Below are 12,812 nucleotides of genomic sequence, written 5' to 3'. Positions count from 1 at the left end.
AATTTATTACTTCGGCGGCTTTCCTCCGAACAAAAAAAAAACAAAAAATTGATGTTCAACCCTTCTAACAACTATCACCAAAGTCAAGAGCGAGCCATGTCAGAGATAAATTCTAAATTCAAGACATCTATAATGGAGTTTACCGGTAATTAAGAAGTTATTCTAATACCCTCAAGAGATTTAGATGCGTATATCAGATTCCTAACATCAAATATTTTCAGACGTTGCAAACTGGATAACAACAAAGTTCTCTACTACTAAAACTCTTTTAACAGATGAAACTAATGCGATTAAATCAAAAATTATATCACTCATCCCGATGGTTGAAAAATATGATAGAACATTTAGGGTTTCCCAGGTATTGATTCCAGATGATGTAATATTGTCTTTAGAGAACTCTGCTACAAGCCTATGGAATGCGGTTATTTTTGCAATGAGGATGGAAAACAACACCGAGAATAAAAAGGTATTCTGCAGCACTATGCTTTTTTCAACCTTATTATTATCCATCCATGAAGCTGTATGTCAATCAAACGAAGGGCGAATACGTATTTTGAAGTGCTTTTTAAAGTACTTGAAGTTCTGCAATGATGATAATTTCGCAGATTTGATACCAAATGGAGTAGAGAATGCAGATAAATGCCTAAGAGTACTAGAGGAGTCGAAAGAAAAGCTAACTTCAAAACAAATGGCTGAATTTAACAAGTTGAAGATCGAGTTATTCATGACCAATTTCCAGCTTGCCTTGGGTAACAAGGATCTGAAAATGGCACAGTTTTATGAGTCCAAAGCGAACATAAAATCGAGTGTTGATGTGATTAATGCTGAACTAGTCCTTGAATTGTGTCGAGTGATATATAACAGTGTGCTTTCTTTAAGAAACTCGGAACCGGAGATCAAGGTAGAAGAGCTATACTTCTTTTTACAGTGCGCAGTTGAATATTTGAATTTACCAGTCTCTGGCTTGAAGCAACATCCAGATTATAGCAATACCAGGTATACGTTATTATTGTTTCTTGCTAATCTCATGGTTGAATCAGATGAGCTGGATGTTAATTTATGCTCCAGGTACTTAGACATCATTCAGAATGATTACCCAAATAAGATTGAGTCATTTAAATTGGCTATTAAATTTAATGACAAAACATCAAGTTTGGATACCAATTCCAGGGAGGAAATTTTGATGAGGATGATAATGTCTGTGAATGTATCTGTTAATTTTGACTCTATATTAGGGTGTATTAATGATCAAGCAAAATTCGATTCTCTTTCTGCTATTAGATGTTTGGATTATTTATTTTTAAACAAAATAGATGCTACGAAGGATCAAACGTTATTGGAGAGGGCTGCTACTACCAGAGTTTTCATTATCACACAAGCACTGACAATGGAGAATGCAGAGAAGATAGAAAGTCTAGAACATTTTTTTGCACAGTACGAACGAATCATCTCTCAGGAACCATCAAAAGCAGCTATATCAAGTCTAGTAACGTTACTCTTCAACACTGGGAAAAAGTTGCAGAAAGCAGGCAATCCTCAAGACAGCATTGGGTGGTTTAACCTGGCTTTAAAAGATATTATCTCGAGTGGCTATGAGGATAAAGCTAAAGTCCAAAGGGCCCTAAAGTATGCATATCTGGAGACAGCAAATCATTCGGGCGTGAAATCAGTGTACAATGAAATGGAGGAACGTGATAAAATTCACCCATTGACCAAGTTGATAATGTTTAAGGTGTTTATTGCTGAAAATAATGAGGATGAAGCCCTAAAGTGTTTGCAACATATGAAGGAATCTGAAAACCCTAAATCTGTGGATACATTAATTCTTGGTATAGTTGACTGCAAAAACTCAACTGAACTAGCCATAAAAGCTATGCTACTTTTATTTCAAAAACTTGAAAAAGATGGTACAAATGGCAAAGATATGCCCATCGCATGTTCCCTTCGTTACACTATCCAATTGATTTTAAAATTATGTGAGAAGGAGCAAGCTGTATTTAACAGGTATCTACCAACATTTGAACACTTACTAAATAAGGGGTTTCAATTCCTAAACACGGTGAAAATACTAAATAGCGTCTCTGCTCCAAAGATTAACGCTCACAATGAAGTTATTTCTTCTGATGACTTAGAATGGTTCGCATCAGTTTCATATAATATTGGTGTCAAATGCACAAGGGAAGAAAACTATGCAAGTGCGTTAAAGTACTCCGAATTAGCGGTCAACTTTATTTCGTTAATGGCTCTGAACGACTTCATCCCAAGCAAGCGGATGCAGTACGAGTACTGGAGATACAGGTGTATAACCTTATCTTTGATGGCCAAAAAAAACAGCGCCAACAATGAAAGCCTGTCATCATTCACTGAGACGTACAGCCAGCTATTCAATGAACTCGCAAAAAAACTAGCTGACCAGGACTTCTTAAATTTAGCCGATGAAGAATTAAAGGAACGCTTTAGGCGCTGTCTTTTTGATATTCTAATCATCGCTTATGAAGTTGCAATTCAAACAAGAAACGAACAATTTATACATCAGATAATGGACCAAAGCGCTAAATACCAGAATGGCGACTTGGATTCAGCTCTTGTTAATTACATTGTTCCACTGGATGACTTCCCAAAACCAATGCTATCTTATATCTTAACAGTATTGATCGAGCGTAACATCACCACGACAAGAATTGACGATATCACTTTGCTTACCTGGACCAGGCTCCTAATAGAGAACTCAATAAGTACAAGCGAACAAACATGTTTGAGGATAATAAACGAACTTCACCCTAGAATGAGATCATCCACTGACTACAACACACCAGCCGCTTCTCAGGAACTAGAATGCATAACCACCTCCATATGGAACCAGGGTGTTACTGACATTGCTGAAGAAAACAGATTAATGGGTGAAAAGTGGTGCCGCAAGGCAATCCAGCTTGCAAGCTTGTTTAATAATCGTTTAGAGGAGCATTTAGCAGAGTTATGGTCGTCCTTGAACTCCGATCTAAGTGAATGATCATATATCATATCACGTGATATAATATGACTCTGTCGCGCCTTGTCCAAGTCAGCAAACCGTTGCGGGTTGCAACGACAACGACGTGGAAGTTAAAGTCCACCATTTTAATGCTTGGATTGCCAAATGATTCTATAACCGGAATGGCTGGGGGAAACAAATCAAGACCTAGAGTTGTAGCAAGTTTAAAATCTACGATTCTTGATAAACACGAGTATTAGCAACTACTAAGTTAGATGGGATGTTTAGTGGCTTTCTGGAAACATAGGCATTTGTCAACCAAACTTCGCTCCTAAAATGAAAAATTTTCACGGGTTAATAGACTCCTTTCTTCTATATTAACAATTTTCCTGCGTGTAACTACTAACCATTTATCGTGATCATTTACTGTGGCGGGTTATTAACGACAAACACACACATATATATATACCACAGTCGTGCTTATTCCATAAGTCTCGAAGAAAGATAGATAGCTAGAAATTAGCTTCTGTGGCTTAAAATTATCGTACACGACAGACGCTGGCTGGTAGCTAACAATGGCATCACCTCAAGAAATAAACAACTTGCAAAGCACGTTTCAGAGAGCTCTGAACTTCAGTGGCTCACCAGGGGCTGTTTCAACATCACCAACGCCATCATTTATGAACACAGTACCGCAGCGCATGAATGTTGTGAAGCCATCGAAGGCTTTAAAGCCATTTTCCAGCGGTGACATCAAAATTTTGTTGTTGGAAAATGTGAATCAGACGGCCATTGACATTTTTAACGATCAAGGTTACCAAATTGAGTTTCATAAATCATCGTTTTCAGAGGAGGAGTTGATCGCTAAAATTGCTGACGTACATGCCATTGGTATTAGATCGAAAACTAAGCTGACAGCTAAAGTTCTGGAACATGCTAAGAACTTGGTCTGTATTGGTTGCTTCTGTATTGGAACTAACCAAGTCGATTTAGAATCTGCGGCTAAGTTGGGTGTAGCTGTTTTTAATTCCCCCTTCTCTAACTCTAGATCAGTTGCAGAACTGGTGATGGGTGAAATTATCTCTTTGGCCAGACAGTTGGGTGATAGATCGATCGAAATGCACACTGGTACGTGGAACAAAGTCTCACATGGCTGTTGGGAGATCAGAGGCAAGACTTTGGGTATCGTTGGCTGTGGCCATATTGGTTCACAATTATCTGTTCTTGCAGAAGCCTTCGGTATGCACGTATTATACTACGACATTGTCACTATCATGGCCCTTGGTAGTGCCAAACAGGTTCCTACTTTGAACGAATTGCTGAATAGATCGGACTTTGTTAGTTTACATGTTCCAGCTACTGAGGAAACTAACAATATGTTTTCTGCCCCACAGATGGCTGCCATGAAAGACGGTGCCTACATCATCAATGCATCACGAGGCACTGTCGTCGATATACCTTCTCTAATCCAAGCAATGAAGGTTGGAAAGATTGCAGGTGCGGCTCTGGACGTATATCCAAACGAGCCTGCGAAGAACGGTTCCGGTGCTTTCAGCGATGAGCTAAACCCTTGGGTCTCTGATCTTGTATCTTTGCCCAACATCATCCTTACTCCGCACATTGGTGGTTCCACGGAGGAGGCGCAGAGTGCAATTGGAGTTGAAGTCGCAACTGCATTGTCCAAATACATCAACGAGGGTAATTCAGTTGGATCCGTGAACTTCCCTGAGGTCTCCTTGAGACCCCTCGATCTTGACCAAGAGAATACTGTCCGTGTCTTATATATCCACCACAACGTTCCTGGTGTCTTGAAGACTGTCAACAATATCTTGTCCGATCACAATATCGAGAAACAATTTTCTGATTCGAATGGTGATATCGCTTACTTAATGGCTGACATTTCAAATGTTGACCAGAGCGACATTAAAGATGTCTACGACAAATTGAACGCAACAGAATACAAGATCTCCATAAGATTACTCTATTGAACGCACATATTTAGATGATACTTAGCGAGTTATTTAACTAATAAAACTACATCAACCTTGTGTTTGCTCCAGTAGGCGTGCTGAGTATATCTCAACTTCTAATTGGCGCTATAATTAAGTCATATAGTACGATTGGCTAAGTTATATTATTAAACTTTTATTTAGCCTTTATTTCGGTGGCAAATTTCCCTGATACTGGTTAAACTTCAATACATGACAACACAATAAACGTGCTCCAGTAACCTTTAAGCTGTGTTAACGTTACCATGTCTGTTATTACTGCTGCTCCTCTGTTAGCATTGCTAAGAGAGAGTGATAATACTGTAAAATCTTATGCCTTAAAATCCATTAATGACGTTGTGGATCAGTTATGGAGCGAGGTATCTAACGATATTACTGATATCGAGGCGCTATATGAAGATAGCAAATTTCAGGATCGTAAATTAGCTGCCTTAGTGGCATCTAAAATATACTATAATTTGGGGGAGTATGAGTCTGCTGTGAAATACGCTCTCGCAGCAGAGGAATACTTTGATATTAATGAAAAGTCTAGGTACGTGGAAACTATTGTTTCTCAAAGCATTGAGTTGTATATCAAATTGTCTAGTGAAAAATATGGTTCCAATGGGGAAGAACTAGATAAGCAGCTTGTTGGTATTTTTGAGAGAATGCTTAGCAAGTGTGTTTCAGCTGGTGAATACAAGTTGGCTCTAGGAATAGCATTGGAGAGTTACCGTCTTGATGTCGTTTCAAGGATTTTAAATCAGCAAACATCAGAGACAAGCGCTTTAAAATTGATTACTTATGTTTTAGTTGCTGCAACAACCACTGTGAACAATACCTATTTTAGATTGAACATCTTACATGAACTTTTTGAAATTTTAATTAAATTGAAGTCGCCAGACTATTTTGCTATATCTAAGATTATTGTCAATTTAAATGAATCTGACTTGGCTAGGAGGTTGTTCAAAAAATTAGTTGCAGAGGAGAACTTTGAAATCGCATACCAGATTGCATTTGATCTAGTTACCTCAGCTTCACAAGGCTTACTAAATGATTTGGTTACATCTTTGAGTTCTGAATCTTATGATAGCAAGCTTGTCGAAATCCTCTCGGGAATCCCAACCTGTGATTTTTATAATACGTTCTTGTTTCAGAATAAGAACGTTCGCTTGGGTTTGTTGAATAAATCCAAACTAGCATTGGATGGCAAATTCTCATTATTCCACACAGCTGTCAGTGTATCTAATGCCTTCATGCATGCGGGTACCACTGATGATACATTTATTAGATTAAACCTTCAGTGGTTAGGAAAAGCGCAAAATTGGGCCAAGTTCACTGCTACTGCTTCTTTGGGGATTATCCACCAGGGCAATTTATCAGAAGGTAAGAAGATTTTAGAGCCTTATTTACCGGGTAGCCGCTCATCTTCTCGGTACATCAAAGGCGGTTCATTGTATGGTTTAGGATTAATATTTGCTGGCTATGGAAAAGAGATCATCGGCTACTTAAAGCAGCAAATTTTAGAGAATAGCTCTAACGCTAGTGATGAGGATGTTGATGTATTGTTGCATGGTGCTTCTTTGGGTATTGGTTTAGCTGGTATGGGTTCGAATAATACAGAAATCTATGAAGCTTTGAAAGAGGTGCTATACGCGGACTCTGCAAACTCAGGCGCAGCAGCAGCTTTGGGTATTGGTTTAACAATGTTGGGTTCTGGTGATAAAGCTGTCCTCGACAACTTATTTACGTACGCACAGGAAACTTCCCATGGTGAAATAACGAGGGGTCTAGCTGTTGCTCTAGCGTTGGTCAATTATGGCCGTGAAGAATTAGCAGACGAATTGATTAAGAAGATGTTGCATCACGAAAACGACTTTTTACGTTATGGTGCTGTGTACATGATTGCTTTGGCCTATGCTGGGACTAGTAATAACAAAGCTGTAAAGAAATTATTGCACGTGGCAGTTTCTGACTCAAATTGTGATGTCAGAAGAGCTGCTGTTACTGGCTTAGGTTTTATTTTAATTCGTGATTACACTACTGTTCCAAGAATCGTTGAGTTGTTGTCTGAGTCTCACAACCCTCATGTTCGTTGTGGGACTGCATTTGCATTAGGTGTTGCTTGTGCTGGTAGAGGATTACAAAGTGCTTATGACGTTTTGGAGCCATTAACTAATGATCCTGTGGACTTTGTTCGTCAAGCTGCTATGATTTCTTTGTCAATGATCTTGATTCAACAAACCGAAAAAACTAATCCGAAAGTGAAAGAAGTTAATGAACAATTTAGATCTGTTATATCTAACAAGCATCAAGAGGGTTTAGCGAAGTTTGGTGCATGTGTTGCTCAAGGAATCATGAATGCAGGTGGCCGTAACGTCACAATCCAATTGGAGAACTCCGAAATGGGTACTTTAAACACCAAGTCTGTTATTGGATTAGCTATGTTTACCCAGTTCTGGTACTGGTTTCCTTTGTCCCACTTTTTGTCATTAGCTTTTACACCAACGTCAATTATCGGTGTTCGTAGCCAAGATTTGGCCATTCCAAAATTTTCATTTAACTGCCACACTAAGGAAGGCATTTTTGACTATCCAACAAGATTCGAAGAAGATGTTGACAAAGGGGTTGAAAAGGTCGCAACAGCTGTGTTATCAACTACCGCTAAGGCTAAAGCAAGAGCTAAGAAGTCCAAGAAGGATAAAGTACTAGAGCCTGAAAAATTAAAGGAAGATCCGAAATCTGAAAAAGATGTTAAGGAAAAGAAGGAAGTTGAAGTTATTGAAGAAGAAGTGAAGATTAAGTATACATCCAGCTCATATAAGGTTGATAATATGTCACGTGTACTGCCACAACAGCTCAAGTACATTGTATTTGCCAAGGAGGAACGGTTTACACCTGTTCGGAAGTTTAAAGGTAGCAATGGTGTTATAGTGTTGTCAGACAAAACACCAGATGAACCTGCAGAAATCATCAAGACCGTAAGACAAGAAAAAGACGTAGAAGCACCGCTACCTACACCTTTTAAGATAAATGAAGAGTTAGAGTTTTAGGCATTAGTAGTAATATAAAATGCATTGTATGTACATTAGTGAAAAAGGAAGTTTTTGAAACAGATTTTCATGAATTTAGATCTCTACCAAAAATTATTACGAGATTAGCTTAAAAGGGTCAACTAAACCTCCCTAATGCTTCGTCAACAAAGTCTTTGTCATCTTCGGCGATTTCTCCTCTGGTGATATTCAACCTTCTCTGACGACCTTCTTTTTCCCGCTGTAGTTGCTTCTGAACTCTCAATTTCCTTTCATCAATAACATTTTGAGTTTTCTTACGAAGGAAGGTACGTAACCCAGAGTTCTTACTTTTGATATCAGGATTAACTTGTGGAATATCGCTGTTTGTCTTAGATTTATTTGTTTCCTGAACAGTAACCTCAGTCAAATCCTTGGCTGTAAGTCTCAGGTGGGAAGCACGATTGTCCACAGTACCGATGACATTTGGATCCAACGCAATGGAATCTGCAGGTAATTTGTTCATCAAGGATCTAACCTCTTGTTCTTTTCTTTGTTTTACAGTCTCGTATGGGTTGATTTCCAAAGCGTCGTAATTGGCCTCACCAGCACCTGGAATAATTAGATTTGTAACTCCTTTTTGATGCCCAACTCCGAGTAAGTCTTCAAATGGAACAAATTCAATACTATTGACCTTGTTCCCTTCGAATATATGAGACATATAGGGTGTGTTTCTGTTCTTTAGACCACTAGATGTAAAGTATGGTCTATTTGAAGAACCATGCTTCAGGGAATCTTTCCATAATGTCACATGAGGGCCTCTACTCACAGCTAGCAATCCAGTATCTGATATCCTAACATTCATACCTGGAGTTGGCAGATTTTCAACGGAATGCAACTCTTTGAAATTTCTGATATCCCAAATTTTCAAAGATTTATCAGCACCTGTAGTAGCCATATAATATCCCGTTCTATCAATAGCCATACTGGTTACTGGTCCCCTGGCAGACAGCAACCTAACTAGCGGAGTCGACATATTAGGAGCCCATAGAGTGACAGTACCATTACTGTGACCTAGATGAACTACTGCATTCCACGGATTTTGTGCCATAGAGATTGTAGGCCCCAGTTTAGTTCTTATTTCAGCAACTAATTGACCAGTCGAGACATCCTGATATTTTAGAAACCCAGTCTGGCCCGCTGTAGCAAGTAGATAATGAAAGGGCAAATATTCCATGTGCTTTACCTCAATATGCTGCTTTAAACGATGAAGTTCAGTGCCTTCGTGATCGTATATGAATGTATATTTCTTCTGCGCAACCGCGAAGTATTGCTCATTTTGTAGGTAAGTCGCTGCCGTAGCGGTCTCTTGGAGATGTAATTCAGCACGTAGTTCACCTTTTCTCCAATCAAAAGAGACAATATGCCCCTTGCGACCAGCTATTAGCAAATGAGTACCATTTTTTGAATAGCTAATCTGATAAGGCCCAAAATCGTTTAGCTTAAGATCCAATGCCTTGTTAGCCGTAGTGACATCCACACTCTGCTTTATCTCGGCTTGACTAACTTTAAATGTCTTTTCCATCTCATCTTCCGCTTCCAAATAACCTTGAGATTCAGGCAACAGATAGTCTGTTGCTGCCGCAGTAGCAACAGCATCCTTATACTGATCATCAATTCGTTTTAGGCCCGCTCTAAGCTTCTTATCTTTAGTCTTCTTATAATTGGAACCGGATGAGTTCCTATGAAACTTAGCCACATTTTCGCTAATACTTTTAGTATCTGAAGGAAACTTCGAAACCTTCTTCAATGCCATGATACTGTCTTTATCTTATTAATATTAGCTGCGATGAGATGGATATTCAATGTCGACTATATAGAGGCTCGAGAGGACTTTTGAAGTTTTTCACTCGTCATGAAAAAGAAACGACTGTCTGTTCTGTCACGTGACTAAAAATCAAATTTCGATTTGAAATGAGCTTAAATGCGTCAAGACAGACGATCCAGACAAATTATAATCTTTAATCATTTAGGTTTAGGGCCTATCATGATCAAGTAGATCAATATCTGTGGATATTTATTAACCTTTTATTCAAGCTGTAAGATGAGTCCTGTGAAGACATGTCATACTCCAGAATTATGCGTGGAGATCCATCCCAATTATGGACTGCGTTGATCAGTTCAGACATAGATCTTCGAAACATTCTATATGATTTTAAATATTGCAATTGAATCCATAGAGTTGATCAACTCAAGCAAAACACCGTATGTCCATGGATAACATACTCTATGAAATCTTAATTCTTTACTGCTTTATTTGTTGGTGAAATTTGATCTGTGAGCGAAGCCTGTAAAACCTGTGAAAAAAAACCTTGCGATCGACCAATCTACATAGTTTTAGAAAGATCAATAGCACATAGGATATTAGGAGGTGGTAATTTAGTGTTCGCCATGTTTTCCCGGCGTTTTAGTAAGCGTATGGTATTTCCCTTTAGAATACCAAAATATTTTGTGTCTAATATGGAAGTCCCATTGCAGGCATCAGTTACTAGTGGAGCATCGAAGTTTTTGCTTTATGGCAGCAGCATAGCATGTGGCACTATCATTGGGTTTTATTTTATGAATTCGAGGTCGGCTATCCATGAATATGTGCTATGTCCTCTTCTCAGGCTTGTCACACCAGATGGTGAAAATGGACACAGAATGGGCATTTGGTTCTTGAAGTGGGGACTGGCTCCAAGGCTATTGTTCGATAAGGATGATAAGGTATTAGCTGTAGATGTATTTGGAACGAGAATGACTAATCCGATTGGCTGTGCTGCTGGTTTGGATAAGGATGCTGAGGCCATTGACGGAATTTCACACAGTGGGTTTGGTTATGTTGAAGTTGGTACTGTTACCCCACTATCTCAGCCAGGGAACCCGAAACCAAGGTTTTTTAGACTACCTCAGGACGAAGCTGTCATCAACAGATATGGGTTCAACTCTTCTGGTCACAATGTGGTCTTTGGCAATATTACTGAACGTGTTAATAGGTTCATAAAGTCATACTTCAGAGACCAGGAAGTCGACACTTTGGCACTATACAAAAATAAGTTGTTAGGTATTAATTTGGGCAAGAACAAGGATGGAGATGAGGTTAAGGACTTTGTAAAAGGCGTGGAAAAGTTTCAAGCACTAGCAGATGTTTTAGTTATCAACGTATCCTCTCCAAACACGCCAGGTTTAAGAGACCTGCAACATGAGGGCAAGTTAGTTGAACTCCTGTCACAGGTTGTTGCTAAAAGAGATTCTTTGATCGACCAGGGCAATGCATTGGGGGCCAAAACTCACAAACCCCCTGTGCTGGTCAAGATTGCCCCCGATTTGACCGAACCTGAGTTACAATCTGTTGCGGAAGCTGCAAAGAAATCCAAGGTTGATGGTATCATTGTTTCAAACACTACAATCCAGCGACCAGACACCCTGTATACAAAAGAGGAGACAATAAATAACCAAGCTGGTGGTCTTTCTGGAAAGCCATTGAAGCCATTTTCGTTACAGGCATTAAGAACAATTTCTAAATACACAAAAGACTCTGGATTGATTTTGGTTGGTTGCGGAGGTATTTCCTCGGGCCAAGATGCTATCGAATTTGCAAAAGCTGGGGCTACATTTGTCCAGTTATACACTTCATATGCCTACAGAGGTCCTGGTGTAGTTGCTAGAATCAAGGATGAAGTTACTGAACAATTGAAGATGGAAGGCAAAACATGGATGCAAATTATTGGAGAGGATAACATTTAAAAGTTACAAATATATAGTGAAAACTAAGGTACCTTGTGTCATCAACTAAAATGCTAATTTGATAAACCGGTCATTACCGTCAATACAAGTTTAAGATGTGATGATATAATCTGGTTACATAACGAAATAGTCACGTGCTATTATAAGAGTATCTTTTCTTTTTACGACTTCAGCCTGAAAAATTTTTATTTCAATGCAAAAGCTCATCTCTTTGAACGCTAATAGAGAAATAAGCTGTAATTGTATAGCAGTAATCTTGATTCTACCAAATATCCGATCAGTGCCCTCTCTCCCGTGCTAATATTAGATATAATGAGTTTTAGAGGTAATAGTAGAGGCGGCCGTGGTGGTTCTAGAGGCGGCTTTGGAGGCAGAGGTGGTTTTGGAGGCAGAGGTGGTAGATCATCGGTCCCACAGGGCCCACCGGACAGCGTATTAGAAATGGGTGCTTTCATGCATGATTGTGAAGGTGACGTTGTGTGCCGTTCCATCAATACCAAGGTTCCGTATTTCAATGCACCAATTTACTTGGAAAACAAGACGCAAGTTGGTAAGGTCGATGAAATTTTGGGCCCATTAAACGAGGTATTCTTCACTGTTAAGTGTTCTGAAGGTGTCAAGGCTTCGTCATTCAAAGACGGTGATAAATTTTATATTTCTCCTGACAAGCTATTACCAATTGAAAGATTTTTGCCAAAACCAGCAGTTGTTGGACCAAAACCTAAAAGGAAGAGAACTGGTGGTGCTCCAGGTGGCCGTGGTGGTCGTGGCGGCAGCAGAGGCGGATTTAGTGGTAGAGGCGGTTCTAGAGGCGGATTTAGTGGTAGAGGTGGTTCCAGAGGTGGTTTTTCTGGCCGTGGTGGCGGTTCCAGAGGTGGTTTCGGAAGCAGAGGTGGTTTTAGAGGTGGTAGCAGCAGAGGCGGCAGCAGAGGTGGTCGTGGTGGTTGGGGATTTTGAACTGACCAATTCTGAATAAATCGTGGATGTGACAGCTTTTGTCTGATTTTACTGTGTACAATATTACATTGCTTTAAGACAGAGTGGTACTTAAACCGC

At 39.4% G+C, this 12,812-nt stretch overlaps 6 protein-coding genes across 6 annotated transcripts; 5 read left to right on the top strand and 1 right to left on the bottom strand.

The window, feature by feature from the left end:
• Positions 1-319: 319 nt before the first annotated feature.
• SPO22 (Spo22p) lies at positions 320-3,010 on the top strand (the record flags this gene model as incomplete). Its single annotated transcript, XM_003648088.1, has 1 exon — positions 320-3,010. The coding sequence occupies one exon, from the start codon at positions 320-322 to the stop codon at positions 3,008-3,010; it is 2,691 nt and encodes an 896-aa protein (XP_003648136.1).
• A 536-nt stretch (positions 3,011-3,546) lies between these two features.
• Positions 3,547-4,959, top strand: Ecym_8022 (uncharacterized protein; the record flags this gene model as incomplete). Its single annotated transcript, XM_003648087.1, has 1 exon — positions 3,547-4,959. The coding sequence occupies one exon, from the start codon at positions 3,547-3,549 to the stop codon at positions 4,957-4,959; it is 1,413 nt and encodes a 470-aa protein (XP_003648135.1).
• Positions 4,960-5,225: 266 nt separating this feature from the next.
• Positions 5,226-8,012, top strand: RPN2 (proteasome regulatory particle base subunit RPN2; the record flags this gene model as incomplete). Its single annotated transcript, XM_003648086.1, has 1 exon — positions 5,226-8,012. One exon carries the CDS (start codon positions 5,226-5,228, stop codon positions 8,010-8,012), a length of 2,787 nt encoding a protein of 928 aa, XP_003648134.1.
• A 118-nt stretch (positions 8,013-8,130) lies between these two features.
• UTP7 (Utp7p) lies at positions 8,131-9,786 on the bottom strand (the record flags this gene model as incomplete). Its single annotated transcript, XM_003648085.1, has 1 exon — positions 8,131-9,786. One exon carries the CDS (start codon positions 9,784-9,786, stop codon positions 8,131-8,133), a length of 1,656 nt encoding a protein of 551 aa, XP_003648133.1.
• A 635-nt stretch (positions 9,787-10,421) lies between these two features.
• URA1 (dihydroorotate dehydrogenase) lies at positions 10,422-11,756 on the top strand (the record flags this gene model as incomplete). Its single annotated transcript, XM_003648084.1, has 1 exon — positions 10,422-11,756. The coding sequence occupies one exon, from the start codon at positions 10,422-10,424 to the stop codon at positions 11,754-11,756; it is 1,335 nt and encodes a 444-aa protein (XP_003648132.1).
• Positions 11,757-12,068: 312 nt separating this feature from the next.
• On the top strand, positions 12,069-12,713 carry GAR1 (H/ACA snoRNP pseudouridylase subunit GAR1; the record flags this gene model as incomplete). Its single annotated transcript, XM_003648083.1, has 1 exon — positions 12,069-12,713. One exon carries the CDS (start codon positions 12,069-12,071, stop codon positions 12,711-12,713), a length of 645 nt encoding a protein of 214 aa, XP_003648131.1.
• Positions 12,714-12,812: the final 99 nt, after the last annotated feature.

The sequence above is a fragment of the Eremothecium cymbalariae genome, chromosome 8 (genome assembly GCF_000235365.1).
Source record: "Eremothecium cymbalariae DBVPG#7215 chromosome 8, complete sequence".
Classification (NCBI taxonomy): Eukaryota; Fungi; Ascomycota; class Saccharomycetes; order Saccharomycetales; family Saccharomycetaceae; genus Eremothecium; species Eremothecium cymbalariae.
The sequence above is the reverse complement of the archived record's forward strand: the minus strand, read 5'-3'. Positions and strand labels throughout refer to the sequence as shown.